The sequence below is a fragment of the Panthera pardus genome, unplaced genomic scaffold (assembly GCF_024362965.1).
Source record: "Panthera pardus isolate Hobbes unplaced genomic scaffold, ASM2436296v1 HiC_scaffold_1, whole genome shotgun sequence".
Taxonomy (NCBI): domain Eukaryota; kingdom Metazoa; phylum Chordata; class Mammalia; order Carnivora; family Felidae; genus Panthera; species Panthera pardus.
Window position 1 is genome coordinate 39,788,614 of NW_026526654.1, and position 13,614 is coordinate 39,802,227.

A 13,614-nucleotide genomic window follows, 5' to 3' on the forward strand; every position below is an offset into this window, starting at 1 on the left:
ATACTCTGCCTCCTGCAGAAGGGAATTTTAAGTGGCTCTGAATCACACTTCCAGAGCACCAGCCCAGAATGACCAAAAACCATATTCTTCATCATTTAGAACATCAACATGGTAGTAATTCTCTCCCAAACTAATAACTCTTACTATGGTAGCAAAGTTTGATTATTGTTCTCTTTTTGAAGACCAGGGGAAAGACAGACACGTATTGCCTCAGATGCTCAAGAATGATCACAAATATGACCAGGATGATGTCTCTGGCTCAAAACAGAGTACAGAGTACTTGACACCAGAAATCCAAATATTAATCCAATTCCCCCTTTTTAAAAATCACGATGTTACAGCATAGTAAAGCTAATGTTTGTATTAAGCCTATAAGCTGATTTGATTGTATTAACCTACTAGCTAAAAGTGGTTCCAACTCAAGCCTAAAACCTTTACTTCATTACATTTGTAGAATTATTAAATTTACGAAAATACCAGGTCTAGGCAGAAGACATGGAAACAAACATAATCATGTGTTTCGTCCCTTGAAATCTGAGTATTATCCAGAAAAGAGGTGTTCAGCGGTGCTCGTGGATTCAAGGGGGAGAAGGGATTCAGAGCTATGGTCCACACGTGGTCCTGAAAGGGGAGATAGTGCCCAGGTTCTAAGCGATCATAAGAGTGAACTTCCCAAGTTTTTTTAAATGAACAAATGCCTTTGAGTTGGACATGTCTCCATATAAAATACCGAGGCACTAGAGGGAAACAAAATAAGAAAGAAAAATGATGAACACTTTTCTTTTCATTTTATTAATGTATTCTATTTCTTTATAGGGACAGAGTCTTTCAAATGGTAGCCAGTTTCAAAATATACCAGTTTGGATCTTTTTTTCACAATACTTCAATCCCACTTCTCAGGAACAAATCTATAGCTGGAAATTCAGAAAAACATCATCTCCCGCAGAGGCTGAAAACAATAGTGAAGCAGTGAGTCATGTTCAAGAAGGGTTTGGGTTACACTTGACTATTATTCAAGGCCTACTTAAATTCTTTTTAGGAAATTACTTTCCCAATTACAGGCAGGAGCACATTTTTCACTGTTATTATGAATAGGAAATAACAACCCATTTCTGACTTCAGCTTCCTTTTAAAGGACACCAATAGGAAGTTCATGGCTTTCAGAAGTACAAGAAAAAAGAAGTGTTACAATGTAGTGCACACACTTCATCACCATCTTTCCATAAAGAAAATATGTCGGGGTTTTTTGCTGTTGATAATAACAAGCATCAGTAAGCCATTCTGGGAGTTCCTAGTCTTTAACCCTCCATCTGCTGTCCATTTCCACCTTTAAATGGAGCAAAATTTCAGGTGAAGGAAACCTTGTCTTCCAAGTGCTACCCCATGATTGTTTGTAATCATATTTTACATATGAGTTACCTTGATATTGAAATGATAATGATAATGTCTGAACTTGAACTCATAGCTGGCCACATAAAACCATTCTTCAAACTTATGAATTATTCTTACCAAGAGGGGAAAAAACCAACAACCACTGTGTCCTAGTAAGTTTACTCAAAGTATTTGGTGAAGTAATACCTGATTTAAAAAAATTTTAAATATATACATGCAACGTGTGTGTGTGTGTGTGTGTGTGTGTATGTTTATTAAGAGCCAGTTGTTGTTAGACTAGCAAAGTGATAAATGCCAATTTTACTTATTTGAATTATCTTTGTAAAATGAAAATACATGTATTTTGAGTGCTGGTATACATTTGGTCTTCATTTGCAAGGGTGAATGAGAATAAATTTAGTCCTTGGCCTCTTCTTGGTCCCTAAAATCTGGGGGGTTAAAACTTAAATGCTGTTTTGTGGCTCTAAATTTTTCATATAGTTATAATGAGTCTGAAAACCTGTCTTTTACTTATTTCTAAGTTCTAAAACTATAGGTTATTAGAATTAAAATAATTATAGTAGGGATGATGATGATAATAATGGCAGCATTTTTTTTGTCTTTCACCTTTAGGTTTTGTGTTTGTGACACTCAAATAATAGAGAAATGCAGCAAGCCTTACCCTAAAACAAATTTGTCTGAAACAAAAAGGGAAAGTAAATGTTGTAATAAGGTATGGTAAACATATTTACAGTTTGTACAGTTATTACTAGAACGTAAGCCCCATGAGAGAAGCAGCCTTTCTACCTTGCTCAGTATTATGTCCACATGACTGGATAGTGCTGAGCACAGATAGGGCATTCAGTCTTATTTGGGTGCATTTAAGTAAGCCTTGAGCAATGGGAAATAAAAATGTGTCCTCATCTTGAAAACAGAAACCACCACTGACAACTAAATAAAATCAACGGCAGAGTTCAAATTGCATAAATTCTAAATATTTTGACTCACTTACAGTCTAGTCTCAGCTAACTAATCAGAGTTCCCAAGAAAATGGGCTGATCATACAGAGCCTCTTACTTGACCCTATAAGCTGTGGGAGCCACTAAAAAATTATGTGGGAAAAGAACCATTACTATTATACCCATTTTATAGATGAGAAAACTGACTTACTCTAGGTAACTGGTAGAGATGGAACAATCTCTGTCTCTCTGAAATAAAAACTGATGAGCTTTACCACTCTTCTAGCTCAAGAACATTTAAACCAAAGTGAGGAACAAAATACAGGATACAGTAATTTAAATAGTGATGGCCCATGTTCCTTTTTCATGCCAAGAACAAAGATGGATGGAAGAGAAGACAGAGTTGAGGAACATGAAATTTTTAACAAATCTATCACTCCAGTATAATAACTATTGCTAAATTTTAAATGAAATACAGGATGTGAAATATTCTTCACCTGAATGCTTCTCTGGGCATCTTGTCATAAAGCAGATTCTGAGTTAGCTGATTCAAGGTGGGGCCTGAGATTCTGAATTTCTAACAGGCTCCCAGGTGATGCTGATCTACTGATCCACAGACAGCTCTATAAGTGGAGAAGTTCTTCCTGATACCTGTTTGATTTATGAGGTGAGAACTGCATCTCTCTGCTTTGTCAAATGAAGCAAGACCTTTTCAGGTTCTACCAGCTTGAAACAGGTGCGGTAATAGCTAGTTGTACCAGAAATCATAGCAATCACGACAGACTTATAGTGAGATTTAGGAGATTAGAAGTGGGGTTTAGGTGGAGTCATAATTATGCAAAGATTCTAGGACACCTCCCTTTTGGTTTCCTTATTAAAGCTGTTGTTTTCCCTGAACTTCTCATCACTCATAAAACTAGAATATAAACATCACATTAATGGAGTTTAGTACAGCATAATGGTAGAACATGCTAAGAATCATGATTTTTCCAAGAGATCAGATTTACAATTACCAGAAGCAAAGGGTGGGGATAATAGGGATTGGAGGAAGGTGGTCAAAATGGACAAACTTCTAGTTATAGAAGAAATAAGTACGAGAGATATAATGAACTCCATGATGACTATAGTTTACACTGCCGTGTGATACATATAAAAGTTAAGAAATTAGATAATAGAATGCATGGGGGCCTCAGTCGACTGAGTGTCTGACTCTTGATTTCAGCTCAGGTCATGATCCCAGGGTCATGGGAACGAGCTCCATACTCAGCACAGAGCCTGCTTAAGATTCTCTTTCTCTTCTCCCTCTGCCTCTCTCCCCCCTTACACACTTTCTCTCTCTCTGTCAAATAAATAAATAAATAAATAAATAAATAAATAAATGTTTTAATTAAAAAAAGAAAGTTTTTAACTTTCTCATCACAAGAACTGTTTTAACTGTTCTCATCACAGACATTTTATTCTTTTTCCTTTTTTGTATTTAAGATGATGGATGTTAGCTAAATTTATTGTGGTATTTATAGGTCAAGTCATTATGCTCTATACCTTAAATCTATACAGTACTATATGTCAATTACATCTCAATGAAACTGGGGGAGAAAAAGAATCATGAGTTTTCCATGTCATTTAAAGTACTATGGAGGATCATACTATGTTGTTGTTTTTGTTTAGTTTGTGCGTGATTCCCCACCTGCTCATTTTAAGAGATAGCAAGGAAGTTACATTACATTAGTATCTTTCTTGCTTTTTACAATGGTACTTATGAAGGGCACACAATGTGTAGATAGTATACTAAGTATTTAAATAAATTATTTCCTTTCTCTTTACAATATTCTTATAAGTACTGTTATTATACCCATTTTAAAGACGAGCAAACTGAGGTTTAAGTAGATGGTGCAGTTTCCCCAAGGTTACAGAGCTGACAAGAGGAAGTTCGGGTTTCCTGAGATCTGCCAGAATCCAAAGCCCAATCTCTTATCCACCACCCTGATAGTTCCTTTTCTGAAAGATAGGAGTACATTTTCTTTTGAATATTTGCAAAGATCAAGTTCGAGGATCCTTTTTACAGGTCATTTTCAAACCAAGAAGGCATAATGGTTTGCCAAGGGATTACCAACAATCTCAGTGTGCCTGATTTTGGTTTACATGATGATAAACTTTGACAGATTGCATGTTTGTTCTCCAGGGGTTCTTTGGTTTGTTTCTGTGAGGAATCCTTCTGCACTGTGCATCTATCAGCTTCAAGTTTAATTTGTAACTGCAGCTACCATTAGCAGGGTCCTCCCTCTGCCAACTATTCCACCCTTGACTGTGTCTCTACAGTGATAAGTATATAACTAAACAGGTTTTTGTTGTGTTTTCTTTTTTAACATCATGCTAATCCAAACTTCTCATCTGATCATCGGGCATATGAGGTGATAGTATTCTGGAATTGACGGGATAGGGAAGCAGAAACCCAGAGAATAAAAACACCTTAGTGGAATGAGCACTCCAGAAAGCTCCAGGCAGTGCCCAGAATCCCAGAGTGGCATAATGGCTCAGCAGTAGGTAGCAAATGGGCGTCTCAGCATCAGGGACAAGGCAACAGGGGACTCTACAGAGTGTAAAGTTGGATGTGGTTGACATCAGAGGCAGATGATGCAGGACCTCAGAGAAAGCATGAGCACTTGTCCTTTGGAGGAATGAAAAGAACCTTGGTCCTGGAGGACCTATTAATGAAGTTCAATGCAAGGACTTATTTTATTAAAAAAAAAGTTTAGAAACAAGTAAAGTGTCTGAGAGGGAAATCCATGGGATGTGACTCTTCAAGCCATAAATGTAAATTTTTAAAATTTCTTCCAGGTCAGAATGGAATTACTCTTCCAACCAAGCATGCACCTGACCCTGTGGGAATCTGCTATGGGAAGTTAATAAATATGGGTTTAGGAAGCCAAGCAGATCACTAAAATTACATCGTCTTTTACTGAACTTCTAATTCACTCCTGGAAATAAGTGAGCTCCTTTGTGATAATTAAGTACTATATTTTAAGAAACTGAGCTATCAGAGATGGCTTTGAAATACCTAGATGAATATTCCATTGCATTTTGCATTGTATCTCATTTTACAGGTTGATTAATAGTTACCCGGACCCAGGATGGCAAAGGCTGCTATTTGTTGCAAGACAGCTAGTCTTCCTTCTTCCCAAGCACATGGCTGTACAAAATAAAGAGTACAGCTCTCAGTTTCCTTTACAGCTAGGCACAACCCTGTGACTAAGTTCTGGCCAACAGAATGTGAGTAGAGTGTTGTCTAAAACACGAGGAAGGGTCCTAAAATGGTGGGAACAAGCCCTTCTTCCTTCCTTCATTCCCAATGTCTGGATAGAGATATGCTGGCTTGACTTTAGAAATGGAGGCCATGGGATGGAAGAGTACCAAGACAGGGTCTTTGAGCACCTCAAGAAGCAGAACTGTCTGCCATTAGAGCCACGGAATGCCTATATCCAGGCATTAATGGGAGAGAAATGAATGTTGTTGATTCAAGTGTTGTCACTGAGTTTTATTGAAAGTCACAAACAAATGCAATTCTAAATAATTCACAGAACCATCATCTTTGCAAAAGTCACATCAAGGCTAAGTGGTCGTATTGGCTATCAACATCCAAAGTGGTAAGAATGAGGATTATCAGTTCTCAGATCATTTAACATTCCACTTAATGCAACAGCCAATAGAGCAGTGATATTAACATTCCCAGAATAAACATGTTTACTGCCATCAAAATTTCTTGAGAAATCTTCACAGTCACCAAACTTTCCTACATAGATATAAGATTTACCTTGAACAAACTTTGTACTCCTATTGCTTAGTACAAAAAAAAAAAAAAAAAAAAGCTTTTTTAAAATAAATGGAACTGGAGGGAAAAAAATAACTGAATAGGGAACCAGAAAACTCTCCCACTGACAAACAAAAGGGTTAATGGGCTATATGGTGAGAGAGAAGATGTATACAAATCTTACTCTGGAAGCCAGAGTAGTAAAGGTGCTTTTATCAGTAGTTGGCTAGGTGATTCTCTGCAAAGCTATGAAAAAAAGGGAAACTAATAATTGATGCCCACTGCCCTTCTGGGTGGGCTCTTCATATTATTTTCTAGCACTCACTCTGTTTTTACCCCTACTATTCTTTGTGATATTCTTTGGCCGCTCCCTATACACACACTTACACACACACATCTCTCATTAAGACAGGATTCCTTTCTCTGGACTTTTCCTCCTGTCTCATTAACATAATAGGAGTTGATACTTGTACAGTCTTTAAATATAGCTCATTCGACCCTATGGAGTATGCAACTATGAGATACCTTTATTGTCCCATTTTAAAGATGAGAGTGTGAATCACTAAGCTAGTAAATTTTGGAGGTAGAATCCAAGCGCAGGCAGTCTGGCTCAAAGTGAGTTGTGTCTTCTCAAGAAGAATCAGCAATCTGGGGCGCCTGGGTGGCGCAGTCGGTTAAGCGTCCGACTTCAGCCAGGTCACGATCTCGCAGTCCGTGAGTTCGAGCCCCGCGTCAGGCTCTGGGCTGATGGCTCGGAGCCTGGAGCCTGTTTCCGATTCTGTGTCTCCCTCTCTCTCTGCCCCTCCCCCGTTCATGCTCTGTCTCTCTCTGTCCCAAAAATAAATAAAAAATGTTGAAAAAAAATTAAAAAAAAAAAAAAAAAGAAGAATCAGCAATCTATTGGGAGAGTACTTTGGGAAGAGAGCCTTGTGTATTCCTCAAATCACACTTTAGACACTCAACCAGTTGGTATAAGCTGGTCATCCATCAGAATCCTATGTATAACTATGCTTGAGCTACTGATAATATGAACATTAGAAATTAGGTTAATTTTGCAATTTTTAAAATGAGGTTAGTAGGAGTGAGCCCTAATATACCTGAGCACAATAGTCAAATCTTCCAAATGGTTCTCTTTTCTCTTTTATAAGACTTAAGTCCTTGATCTGAGGAAACTGCTAGAATTTTATTATTTCCAGCTTACTATTGAGCTGTTCTTCTTCAATATCACTTATGCTTCATTGTTATCTTCATTCCATCATTGATTTTTTTTCTCTATGCTGCTGGCCTTTTGAATCTGGCAAATACAGATATTAAAAAGACTTTTTTTATCTATTGTGATCATCATGTACTCTTTATTTCTGAATCTGATGCTGAGTTTTTCAGTAAAGGCACTATCCAGGGAAACTACTCCCTATAAAGTAGTATATTTATAATAATAACTGATACTTCACATTCTGTGAAATGGATTTTGTGTCCCTAATTGCAGATGAAGAAACTGATGCTCAGAGAGTGCATTGCACAGGATTAACCAGTAGGTAAGGGCAGAAACCAGAACTCCTCCAGATCCAGACTTCAAGCTCTGTACTCCTTCCATAACACTGTCATGTATTTGCCAGATTTAAAGGGTTCATCTTAGTAATAGTAAGAATCTATGAATTATATCTTTGATGTTATAAAATCAATGAAAATTACAATACAATTTTTAAAAACTCATTAAAAATCCAATCAATATTTGCAAAAACATATTCACTTACATCTTTGGCCAGTACATATTTTATGGTGTCTGTTGCCTACCCTCTCTTCCACTAGAAGCTGGGAAATTGACTAGCCTGGTGAGAGATAGCAGCCATAAGAATGCAAGAAATTCCACCCTCAACACCTATATATAAGATTGTACCAAAGCAAGGCACTTACAGCCTGCCCACTGGCCTGCCAGGAACCAATACCAATGGGGCCCAGTCTAAAAAGATGCTGAGCCAAAGAGATTGTTTTCTTGGGAGTATGGGACTGAGTTAAGAGGAGCACCAACCTATCTTGTAGGACATATCACGACAACGATGATGGTGCACAATCAACTGAAGTTACAAGGAAATAAAAATAAAATGTATAAATAATAATAGCCACCATTTATATGGTACTTATTATGTGTTTCACTTTCTTAATGCATTTACCCTACAAAGTAATTACTGGTATTAACAACTCGCCACCACCACCACCCTTTCACTGACGAGAATACTGAAGCACAAAGGAATTAAGAAACTCACCACAAGCTATAAGTGGGAGAGCAAGATGGAAATCCAGGCCATGTGGCTTTGCTGCCAAATTTGATGTCACATAAAGGCAGCTTAGTGCACAGACAAGAGAAGACAACAAGCAACAACATACATGGCAAGAGAAACAACAAGTCACAAGAGAGAAAGACTCAGCAACAGACGGAGAGACAGTGCACGATACCCAAGAGGTATCCAGTTCCCAGCTATGTGCTTTAGTTCCCCTTCTCAGATTCTCGTGAAATCCCTGATTATGTGCTTACATAGGACACCTTAGTGCATCTGTTCCTTGTAAATGAGAGATCCCTAAGTAAAATAATATGACTCCTTTTAGGACTTCATAAATACAGTGCTCAAAGGCAGTAGAAGTGATATCACTGTATATTCCTTGTTTGAGGTAACGATTGGCTCTCTTACAGATTTACGATCTGATATGGAAGAGAAGGTAGAGATATACACACACAAGAGAAATATTTATAATTTTAATAGTACAATGACAGTATGATGTAGATTGGAGTTAAAATAAGGTGAATAAACTCAAAGCTGTTGGTAATGAATCATGAAAACTTTCCTGAAGAAATAAGGCACAAACAGGGATATGTTTGTTGAATACACGCTTGAACCAAGGTGGGTAGAATACTTCTTGCTTCAGTGAAGAAGAGGAAAAGGCACTGTGGGAGTTGGATAGTAAAATCTGTGTGTATGTGTGTGCGTGTAAGCGTGGCATATGAGCACATGCTTTTGGAATGTAAAGGAAAGAAAAAGATAAAGCAGAAAATTTAAATGAAGTCAGGTGTTGAATAATTATACAACAACCAGGCCAAGGTGATTAAATTCTCTGGTCTTATAACAATCTGGTATATTTTTAGCTGATGCCTTAGTTAAAACACTTAAAACAATAACAAAATTTTATGATCATAATAGGTGCATTACTGAATTATCATTTATGACATTTAATCAAATAATCAAGCATCCTGAAAGCAAATGCCTCCTTGCTCATTTTTTTCCAGCCATGCTGTGCCTTTCTCTTTTTTTTAATGTTTATTTATTTTTGAGAAAGAGAGAGAGAAACAGAGGACAAGCAGGGAAGGGGCAGAGAGCGGGAGACAGAAGCTGAAGCAGGCTCCAGGCTCTAAGCTGTCAGCACAGAGCCCAACGCAGGGCTTGAACCCATAAACCATGAGATCATGACCTGAGCCAAAGTCGGAGACTTAACCAACGGAGCCACCCAGGCGCCCACACGGTAACTTTCTTGAAGTCCTTTGTGCTAGTACACAGCAGGCACTCAATAAACACAAATAGACTGAATAACCAAATGTTCCTGTTATCTCTCTGTTCGAACGTGAGATCATATCTATAAAATTCAAAGTCCCATACAAGTTTTTTTAGATAAATCATTTATATTTATGTCTTATGAAACCAAAAATTCTTTGCTCATGTCTCCCTGCTTTCTGCACCCCCACCAGACTATCTAATCATGTTGTGTCATAAGGTTTTTGTGATTGCAAACATATCAGTTAAAATATAAACTTTCAGTTATTTGAGCAGATTGATTTTGCCCTAGAATGCTGGCAATGCTGTGTCTGCACATAGTCCAAATAGCATCCCAGTCCTGTCTCACCTGGAAGAGCCACATGGGCTGGATTCAAGGAACCATGATGCTAAAAAAAAAAAAATGCAAACTAAAAACACCAGCAACAGAAAAAGAAAAGAAAGCAATTCATAAATATATTATCTGAGAGTAACTGCCATATAATTGCTATATTCTCTTCTGATATTTGGTAACCGTTTCCAAGTACAAAAGAAAACAGTCTGAAGGGTTGTATGGATAAATGAATATTCATAAAATTACAGAGGAGCATTAGTATATACAGTGTTTACATAGCATAAGCAAACTGGCAGACAACTCAGAAAGCTAATACTTTTCCTTTCCACTTTTCTGAATTTTCCAGATTTTCGTCAATAAATATGTGTGTTTTATGACAGAAGAAAACCCTTCTAGAGAAAATTTTTTTTAATTAATGTGGATAAGTCAGGTCAACCAAGCCATATTTTGAGGAGCAGTGAACTGACATCATTTTTCTTAACATTGTTAGCAAAGAACAACATTTGATAGGAGGAGATCTTCCCTTTGCAGTTTAATGCTTGGCATCAAATCCAAAGATACTCAGCTCAAGGACAAAAGCTAATTCACTTTATACAATCAAATGGGTGGATTCTGAAAACAAGTGGGTTGAAAGATAAACCTTTGCATAAATCATTCTTCTTTTGTTATACTAAGCTTCCACGAAACCATTCTGAACAAACAGATTTTAATTTCAGTTTAGACACCAACATCCAGCAGGCTATTCCACTGATTAATGATGATAAAACTGAGTGGAAAAAGAAGCCATTTATGAAACAAACAATATAACAATCAATCAAGCTTCGTTAGGGCTGATAATATTCTAACTCTGTATAGTCCTTGACTCTCTAGCACCACTCCATGGAGACGAGCTGAGCTGCTAAACGCTTTAGAATTAATGCCAGAATTGTCAGTGCTAAGGTTCACAGTGTCAGAATGAGGACTCAAAGCTATAACGTGGTATCTACTGATCACCCCCAATGAGATGGATTCTCTGTTGCACGCTCAGCTTAAATTCTAATATTAAAACACAAACACTTCTTTCCCCAGCATCCATCCTCCTCTTCCTGCACCTGCCACACAGGCACATTAAATGGAGATCAGATAGGGAATGAACACCCCTCTACCTTTTCAGCCCCTGCTGGTGACTTTTTATTCCTTCTACCATGAAATTGGTTTTTTGTTTCTTATTTTATCCATTTGGTGTCATATGTTACTTCATTATTCCTTCAAACTGTTTACACTGTCCACCAAAGAAACCCAGGACCCTCACATTGGCCCCCATCCCCTTGTAATTCCAGTTGGCTCTGAGAAATGAGGCAATCCTCTACCTCACTCTATCCCTAATTTAGTTTCTCTGTGGCACTAACCACTACCTGGCATACCATATACTTCACTTATTCATTTGTCTTCTTCCTCTAAGATTTTTACCCCACTAAGGCAGAAATTTTTGTTTTGTTTATTAACAAATTACCATGCATAGGTTCTGACATGTAGTAGGCAATTTATAAAAGTTGTCTGGATAAGTGAATGAATGAATGAATGAATGATATTTTAAAAACCACTAGGACGCCTAGAGGCTTCTACTAGGCAATTCTTATCATAATTACCTTTACTCCATGTGTCAGAAAGTCAACAAAGGAATTTCGTGGTTGCTGGAAGTTTTAATTCCAATCATAAAATCAGGAACTGAGTAAATTAATAGAGATGAGCCTGCATTCCTTCAAGGTAAATTCAGTTCAAATTTTTTAACTTATTACCTGATGCTCATAGGCCCTCACTCTGACTGACTGGTCGCAGTGGCGATCTGGATCCTCAGGAAGTGGTGTTAGCTCAGAGCAACTGTTGTGTTATACCTGAAAGATCCAAGCATTTCCCTCCCCTAATGCAGGGCCATCTCCACAGCTGAAGGTCCGTTGGCAGAAGGCTAGAAGAAATGCACACTGGTGATATCTATCACAGAATTCTTTTTCAAGAGTACCTAACCTTCCTTTTCATGTTTAAAATTTAAGTTTGGAAATTGGACAAAAGGCCAAGACTTTCTTCAGTGGTGGTTCAAATTAGGTCTTTGATTGACATACCTAGAGTTTGAGGGTTTGGTTGATGTTGGTATTGTTTTACAAATCAAATGTTTTCTTGGTGGGCTGTACTAGAGTACAGGTACTCATGACCGTACTAGAGTACTCATGACTGATCAGCAAATACCAAAAATCTCTAGGGGTCAGACCATTGTGATTGCCCACCACTCACCTCTTCCTCCCCACCACCCACCCAGACCCTAATTGTCTCCAATGTTAATGTCCTGCTGGGTGGCTTCTGCCACTCTGGGATTCTAGTAGTACCACAGTAAATCAGAGAGTTCACTTCAACTGTGTCTCCTCTCACTGGATTCTAGGTCCACAAAGAAGAGACTCTACAGGCATTTCCTAAAAATTCATTCAGGAATTTCTTACAGGCATTCACCTCACCAATGAATTTCTCAATGCATGGCTCAGGGAGGCCTTGGGGCCACAGTCAAGAGTTAAGGGAATGGATTAAACACAAAAAATTCCCTCTTGGTTCCCTACATCTCTAAGTCTTTTAATTTCTTCCTCTATCTTATATAAGACATGTCTGGGCCACTGTTGAGTACAAGTTCATCAGCAGACTGTAAGAAATAATTAAAATCACCTCCAGTTGAATACAGAATTGCATATAGGTACATATACAGGTACTGGCATAATCTTCTTGATCTAAATCACATTCTTCAATCCTTGTTCAACAATCCTCAGAATTCATTCTCTCATTGTATCACCCAGAGTTTTGCAAATATGTTAATAAAATCTTGCGATTCCATTGGGTTGACTTTGTAATAGGACCAGGGGCACGCTTACTCTGGGAGTAAGGGCATAGGGCACAGTGCAGTGGTTTGATGGTCTGAACACTGAGCAACTCAATGCCTCTCACACATCTCCACCCCATGTTAAGACCTCTACTTAATATCCTATCAATTAAAATGTAAATTTCTATATAAGAGACTAAGGAAAGTTATAAACTAGTATGAACAACCTGGAGGATAAATCTTCGCGTATAGGTTCCAATCGTCTCAGCCTTGTGGCTGAAAGAGATTATACATTTCTATCTTAGAAAGTGACTGGTTTGCAGTTGGTGCCTTGAGCTGAGAGCTAAGGACTTTGAGTTTGTCATTTTCTTCTGCTAAACTGTCCACTGCTATGCTCCACAGACCTTGAATTCCTCACACTCCTCAACTGCCCTCTTGGAGCAATTACTTTGCCTCACAAACCCAGCCTTCAGCTTCAGTGGGACTGTCATTCAAGGGGACAACAGATGGTAATTTGATTAGCTGGTTTTTTTCCCCACTAATTTCAATGGCTGCTCAGGTCCATTTTCTTAATAGCAACTTGATTTCTGCTTTCTCTTACCCCCTCCAAGGACTGCTGATAAATTCCAGGTTACCTTCTATTTTTTTGAAGGTGTATGGGCTCCAATATCTCTCATACAGCTTTCAGTAATAGGGCTTTTGGATGCAAATAAAAGAAACCAGTGCCAGTTAATTAAAGCAGAAATGGAAATGTATACTTA

General features: G+C 38.0%; 1 protein-coding gene across 5 annotated transcripts in view; it reads right to left on the reverse strand.

Moving 5' to 3' along the window:
* The window catches only part of SCEL (sciellin), a 321,637-nt gene that overhangs the window by 141,344 nt on the left and 166,679 nt on the right, over positions 1-13,614 (reverse strand). The window contains exon 1 of one of the 5 annotated variants that reach the window (XM_019444124.2): positions 2,828-2,930. The exons of the other annotated variants lie outside the window; for them this stretch is intronic. Coding sequence (XP_019299669.2) covers positions 2,828-2,855 — 28 coding nt within the window. The 5' untranslated portion in view covers positions 2,856-2,930. Of the gene's footprint in view, positions 1-2,827; positions 2,931-13,614 lie in introns of those variants that run through there. 5 annotated transcript variants of the gene reach the window in all.